Below are 7,015 nucleotides of genomic sequence, written 5' to 3' on the forward strand. Positions count from 1 at the left end.
GTGGAAGAAGGATGAGGCTTTCTGTTCCCATGAAGATTTACGGCCTCGGAAACCCTGTACAGGGTCGCTGTGGGTCAGAACTGACTCCACGGCACATCACCACTACCACCACCATGATTTTATAGCTATGGATCAATACTGGACTGCGAACCACAAGGTCGGCAGTTCAGACCCACCACCTGCTCCTCAGAAACCCTATATAGGCTCACTGTGAGTCAAAAACCACAAATGATTTTGTAGCAATACTTTGTGGCTTGCCCTCAGTCATGTTTATTTGTTTACATATGCTTGAAAACGCATATGTAAACATATACATTGTAAAAATAATACATTATTGCTTGTTATGTGCTGCGGAGTCAGTTCCAACTCACAGCGACCCTGCACAGCGCTTCTGAGGCTGTAAATCTTTACGGAAGCAGAAAGCCTCATCTTTCTCCCGCGGAACGACTGGTAGTTTCAAACTGCTGACCTTAGGGTTAGCAACTCAACTTGTAACCGCTATGCTACCAGACTCAATGAAACAAAAAGGGAAGCTCCAATGTAGACCTAAAGAGCTCTAGGAATTTAATGTGTGGGACACCGGATGCTCAGTGGTAGAACTCTCACATTCCATGCCAAAGACCCGGCCTTAACTCACAGCCGGTGTGCCCCTGTAAAGCCCCCGTGTGTCCCCACTGGAGGCTGACGTGTGGCTCTGCATTGAAGAGGCTTCAGCAGAGCTTCCAGACCCAGCCACACAAGGAAGGAAAGCCTGCAGTTCTACGGTGTGACCTTTCATCATGCCTGGGATCCCTGGGAGACAGGGTCCCCTCAGTGGCACCCAACAATAACAATATGTCACAAAAGGGACAAAGAATGTTTTATTGTTTTTAAATCAATAGTCTTGGTATTGTTACCTATCTAGCTGCCGTTGTTAAATGCTGTCGAGTTGGTTCCGACTCATAGTGACCCTGTATAGGGTTTCTGAGGAGCAGATGGTGAATTTGAACTTCCGACCTTGCAGTTCAAACCAACCTTGTGGTCAAGTGCATATCCTACAGCACCACACCAGGACTCATATCTAGTTGTATTGGGGCTATGGGGAGGAGACGGATTATGGTAGACCTCTACCTTACATCAGTTATAAAAATTGTCGTGTGGGATTACAAAATTGTCATGTGAGTGGCAGGTTTTAATGTAACATAAAAAGAAAAGGCTAACATTTTGGAGACTATGTTTATAATCGGAGAGTGGGAAAGACCTTTTTAAACTAGCTGGAGAATCACCAGGAAAGAGAGAAACCCTTGGCCTTGTAAACATTTAAAACTCTTGTTCAGTGAAAGACCTTGGAAATAGATTCACAATGCAAACAGACTAAGAAGAAATATTTACAGCACAAATTGTTACAACACGTATTAGCTCAAGTCCTTAATATACAAAGAGTTCTTACAAATGGATATAAAAAAAAGACATCCTAAGTGAAAAAATGATAACAATTATAAACAGTCCACAAAGGAGGAACATGATCAAAACCAAGCCAAAGCCACTGCCATTGGGTTGAATCCGACTCAGCAACACTGTGGAGTTTCCTGGACTACATCTTTATGAAAGTGGACTGACCGCCTCATCTCTCTCCCGCCTAACCCTCAGCTGCCAGCACTTCCCACACAGATAGGGGAATTATAAATTTCATAAATGATGGTGCTCCAAACGAAGAGTCTTGGGACTTCAGGAATTGTGTCTGTACATGGTCATTTCACTTGAAAGAAAGGAGAAATCCGCTTTTTTTCTTCCTCACTGATACCGAAGTGGAGCGATGGGCATGAAAAAGTCACTGGCGTGGACGTCTCTGTTGCACTTCCATGGCTGATGGGCTGCCCTCCTTACATCTTGGACTCAAAACCCATTCAGAGCCTAGTACCAGGGTGTGAAGAGCGGCCACCGTTCACTGGCACCAGCCACTGTTGGAAGAAGTCTTCCCTCCGTCCTTGTGAAACCACCTGAAAGGAAGACCATATGGACTCACTGAAACAAGTATCAGAACACTGTTGGTGGTGCCCCCGGATCAAGTTTGCAGAACTGGGCTGGGAGGCCACACCTCTTGGAAGGTCCCCTGGCAGAGAGGAGTGTGGCTTTGGCATATGATAAAGACTTTTGCTTTTTAAATTGTAGTCTAGAAAGTTGGAGCTTACCCCCGAGCTGACGGAAGGGAGCCCCTTGTGAATCGCCCTCCCTAGGTCGTGACCCTCAGGTTGGGGGTTACCTATGAAAGATAGCTTGTTCGGACATGGAGAAGGGAGATTCAGGCAATTCATGTACATTCAATTTGTCATGTTTACACACCCACTGGGGCATCCAAAAATAATTTGGATGGCCGTTTTTACGGTAAAATTCAGACCAGCAGTCATAAATAGCTTATGAATAATCGTTGCAGTTAATAAATACCGCAGACTGTCTTCCCTGCTGCCCAGGTGTTCATTATGGAGTCTGGCAGGTGCTACCTCAGTTTGCTGGGGCAGTTTCGTATTCTCTCCTCCCGTTAGTTAAAAATGCTTAATAAACACCCAGACACCATCTGGAACTTGGGAAGCATAGAGGCCAGGTGTTCAGAATGCGTTCTCTGGGAAGAAAGGGGGCCTTCTAGTGAGTGAGCATGCGAACTCGGATAACCTAAAGTTCATTAGCCCTTTTCACTGAAGGAAAAATTAAACAAAACAAAACACCTTTTTGGGCATTTTCTATGGAACAAGCTCTAATACAAAACCATCTTTAAAATCCGGGCAGCTTTGTTCACATGGGCAGTGAGTCCCATTCATACTGCAGCTAGCTGGTAGATTTTTCTGGGAATCCCTTTGGGTAGTCGGTTTTGTCTCTTCTGGAACATTCTCTGAGGCGTAGTAATTATTAATTGGGCTGCAAACCGCAGGTCAGCAGTTCAAAGCTACCAGCTGTTCCACAGGAGAAAGATGAAGCTTTCTGCTCCCGTAAACTGGACAGTGAATAAGAAAGACCATAGAAGAATTGATGCCTTTGAGTTGTGGTGTTGGAGGAGAATACTAAAAGTGCCATGGACTGCCAAAAGAACCAATAGATCTGTTTTGGAAGAAGTGCAACCAGAGTGCTCCTTGGAGGCCAGGATGGCTATGCTTTGTCTCTCATACTTTGGACATATTGTCCGGAGAGAACAGTCACTGGAGAAGGATGTCATGCTTGGTAAGATAGAGGGTCAGAGAAAAAGAGGAAGACCCCCAACGAGATGGATCAGCCAGGTGGCATCATTGATGGCATCAAGTGTGGCAGCAGTGGTGAGGTTGGCCCAGGATCAGACATTGTTTCGTTCTGCTGTGCATGGGGTCGCTATGAGTCGGTTCCGACTCGATGGCACCTGCCAACAACAACAACAAAGATTTACATCCTCGGGAACCCTGTACAGGGTCGCTATGAGTCAGAACTGACTCCACGGTACATCACCACCACCACCCTTTTGGTATTCGGTTTTGTCTCTTCTGGAACATTCTCTGAGGCAGGTTACCCCATTGCCATTGATGTGGAAGCTACATCTGTGGAGAAAGTGGGAAAGTGGTGATCGAGGGCAAGGAAACATCACTTCAACTCAACAAATGAGCTGGCCTTTACCTTTTGCGTGTGGCGCTGGGAGCTGGGAGAGAGGGCTTTGAGGTGGCATGTGACTTCCATCAGAATATGTTCCCCAGGGTCTCGCCCCCACCCTTTCTCAACTCAAACACTCCCAGGCCCATGGAAATAGCAGATATGATTGGGGTTTAATGGTAACCACATAATCTAATTAGTGAAGTCACTTAGATTCCGAAAGTTGGCTGGTGTTTCAGAGACTCTCTCGGGAAACGTAGCAACGTAGCCCGTGTTATTTTTTTTTAATCAACTTTTTTGAATTAAAAAAGTAATACAAGAGCCTCAGAGAACAAAGTTCATGAGGAGAATCCCATCTTGTAGCAGCTCCCTTCTCCAGAGACTCTGGTGACTTGGTGTGTATCTGTGGTGGCACTTGTGTCAGTGTGTTACATACACACCTACAGTGTTACTGTGTTGTTGTTGTTGTTGTTGTGCTCAGTAGGAGATGACCGTGCACCGAACAGCGCATTGCCCAGCCTTTGTCATTCCCCTGGCCGGTTGTGGGCTAGAGTGTTTTCATTGGCTGATTCAGGGAAGTCAATTCATTGAGAGCTGCACTGAAACTCGTTCAGCATCATAGCAACGCGCGAGTCTCCGCTGTCAGATAGGTGGCGCTGCCCTTGAGATGCCCTGAGTAGGAATCAAGCCCACCAAAGACGAGAATCCTACCCCTGGACCAGAACTACCCTCACATCTGTTGTTTGTGTGCCTGTGATTCCTGGTGCACAGATACACACCTGTGTGGACATGCATGTGCCTGCCTTTCTGGCACACACGTCTTCTCACACCTGATTCTGCATCTAACTTGGCTAATCCACCAACAGTTCCTGAGTGCCACTTCATCTCCATGCCTGTGAGCCTGGCCCGTTCTTTCTAATATCCGCACACTATCCCATTATCCTTGTAACTAGGCCCCTGTGAATGGACACGTAGCTTGTCCTCTGCCCCAGGGATTATAGGCATTTGTGCCACGGAGGTCCCTGCCCTCACATCTTTGCCCCACATACAAGGACGTCTGCGGGATCGTTTCCTACAGTTGGAACTGTTAGATCCGTGGGAACTTTGCCAGAATGTCCTCCAGAGGTTGTACCAACTGGTAGACCACCTCAGTTTCCCACGATGACAGACCAGAATCTCTCAGTCTGGTCTGCTATATTGTCTCCCTGCAGGCTGCGTGCTGGAATTCCCGGCCTTCCTCAGTGACTCTTTGGAAGTCCTGTGTCTGAATGACAATCACCTGGACGCAGTGCCTCCATCAGTGTGCCAGCTGAGAAACTTATCAGAGCTCTACTTGGGAAAGTAAGTGCACGCTGAGAAAAGCCACAGCGACCCTCTGGGACACAGGAGCTGAGAGATGGACGCTATTTTACAAGAAGCAGAGGTGGAGTTTGGTGGAGGAAGCGGGAGGGAGGTCAGGAAGATGGCATCGGGGTGTGACACTGTGATCCTCTCTCTCCTTCACTGGGGCTGTCATGAAAAGAGCTGTACAACCACCCCACCCCACCCACTCACTGACAGCTGTCTACAGACAGCGCAAGGCTGGACAGACAGACGCAGTCCTTCAAGCTGCAGTGCCATTGTAAGAAGATGCCCGGTCATGGTCATGGCACCGTGATTACTTCCAGAGACTAGGAAGGTGGATGGGACATCTGCTCTAAGCACAGAGGACTTGTAGTAGACAGAACGCTTTGACATACATGCTGCGAGCTGTCTCTGTCCCTCGCAGGCAGTAGAGGCTGACAGGGTGGGGTGTGTGTGTATGTGTGTGTGTGTGTGTGTCCTCAGCAATCCTGGCATTCGGGAGCTTCCTCAGGGGCTGGGGCAGCTGAGGAACCTTTGGCAGTTGGATGTTGAAGACCTGCACATCCTCAATGTGCCTGCAGAGATCCAGAAAGAAGGTAGGTATCTTGAATTTCTAATGCTGCTGGGCCATACCAGCAGATGACTGGGGGGGGAGGGGGGCGTCTTTAAGGAACAGAAATCTGTTTGCTCACAGCTCTGGCGGCCAGTATCCTCATCCATGTGGCCTCCTTCCTCGTCAGTAAACCAAAAGAAACAAAGTCTCTGCCATCAAGTTGGTCCCGATTCACAGTGGCCCTGTAGGACATTGTAGGACTGACCCACAGGGTTTTCTAAGTGGCCTACCACGGTTTTCTTCCAAGGGGCAGTTTGAACCATAGACCATTTTGTTAGCAGTCAAGCATTTTACCCACTCCTTGACTTGTAGAGGACCCTCACGTGGCATACCCCCCCCTCCGTGTGCATATCTCTGTCTGATATTTTATGTATAAAAAAGATTATACATAATCTTTTATACATAAGGAGCTCTGGTAGCGTAGTGGTTATGAATCGGGCTGCGAGCCACAAGGTCAGCAGTTTGAAACTACCAGCTATTCCGCGGGAGAAAGATGAGGTTTTCTGCTCCCGTAAAGATTTACAGCCTCGGAAACCCCGTACAGGGTCGCTATGAGTCAGAACCGACTCCACAGCACATAGCAACAACAACAACCATCTTTTATACACCATTTTTATAACTCAGAAGTGACTAGATTTAGAACTCACTCTGCTCAGGTGTGTTGTGTAATAAACATAACAAAGAATCCCCCCATTTCTGATCAAGATAGGGGTTAGGATTCTAGCACAGATTTTGGGGGGCACAGTTAACCATTGAGTAGAGTTTCCATAGCCCTCTCTCCTCAGTGCCACCTCCTGGGAAATCCAACCCCAGTCCAGCAAGGTGACCTGCAGATCAGAGCTCCAGCCCAGCATTTGGGGAAGTGCTAAAAAATCACTCAGAGTGATGGTGATTGAGTCCTTCTATGACACGCTTGTCCAGTCTCTAGTCTCCTAGGCAGCATCTCGTAGGGTGTTTGCCTGTGGGCATCTGGTCTCCAGCAGACTCAGTAGCCTCCGGTTCTCCCCACATGAGCATGTCGTGAGCATGTTGGCTGCGATCCGTGGTTTGGCAAGAGGCAGGTGAGCTGGCGAGAGGCAGGTGAGCTACGTGCACTGACTCTCCCTTGTGATTACTGCACAGGGCCCAAAGCAATGATATCTTTCCTGCGCGCTCAACTGCGGAAGGCAGAGAGGTGCAAGCTGGTGAAGATGATCCTTGTGGGGCCCCCGCGCCAGGGCAAGTCCATCCTCCTGGAGACCTTACAGACGGGGAGGGTTCCCCAAGTGGTGCACAACCAGGCCACCATCAGAACCACCAAGTGGGAGCTCCACAGGCCAGCCGGCTCCAGAGCCAAGGTCAAAGACAGTTGGCATGCGGTGTTCCTGGGCCAGGGATGGGGTGGGAGGTGGGTGGAACCTTCCTTGGGTGGGGCCTTCTTCTCCAGGGCTTTCACGGTGGGGTGTGAGTCCTGGGATACACACATCCCAG

The 7,015-nt window shown here is 48.5% G+C and overlaps 1 protein-coding gene across 1 annotated transcript in view; it reads left to right on the plus strand.

Moving 5' to 3' along the window:
* The window catches only part of LRRK1 (leucine-rich repeat kinase 1), a 216,881-nt gene that overhangs the window by 161,937 nt on the left and 47,929 nt on the right, over nucleotides 1-7,015 (plus strand). The window contains exons 12-14 of the mRNA XM_006872156.1: nucleotides 4,800-4,929; nucleotides 5,416-5,528; nucleotides 6,668-6,882. Coding sequence (XP_006872218.1) covers nucleotides 4,800-4,929; nucleotides 5,416-5,528; nucleotides 6,668-6,882 — 458 coding nt within the window. The remainder of the gene's footprint in view (nucleotides 1-4,799; nucleotides 4,930-5,415; nucleotides 5,529-6,667; nucleotides 6,883-7,015) is intronic.

The sequence above is a fragment of the Chrysochloris asiatica genome, unplaced genomic scaffold (assembly GCF_000296735.1).
Source record: "Chrysochloris asiatica unplaced genomic scaffold, ChrAsi1.0 scaffold00184, whole genome shotgun sequence".
Classification (NCBI taxonomy): Eukaryota; Metazoa; Chordata; class Mammalia; order Afrosoricida; family Chrysochloridae; genus Chrysochloris; species Chrysochloris asiatica.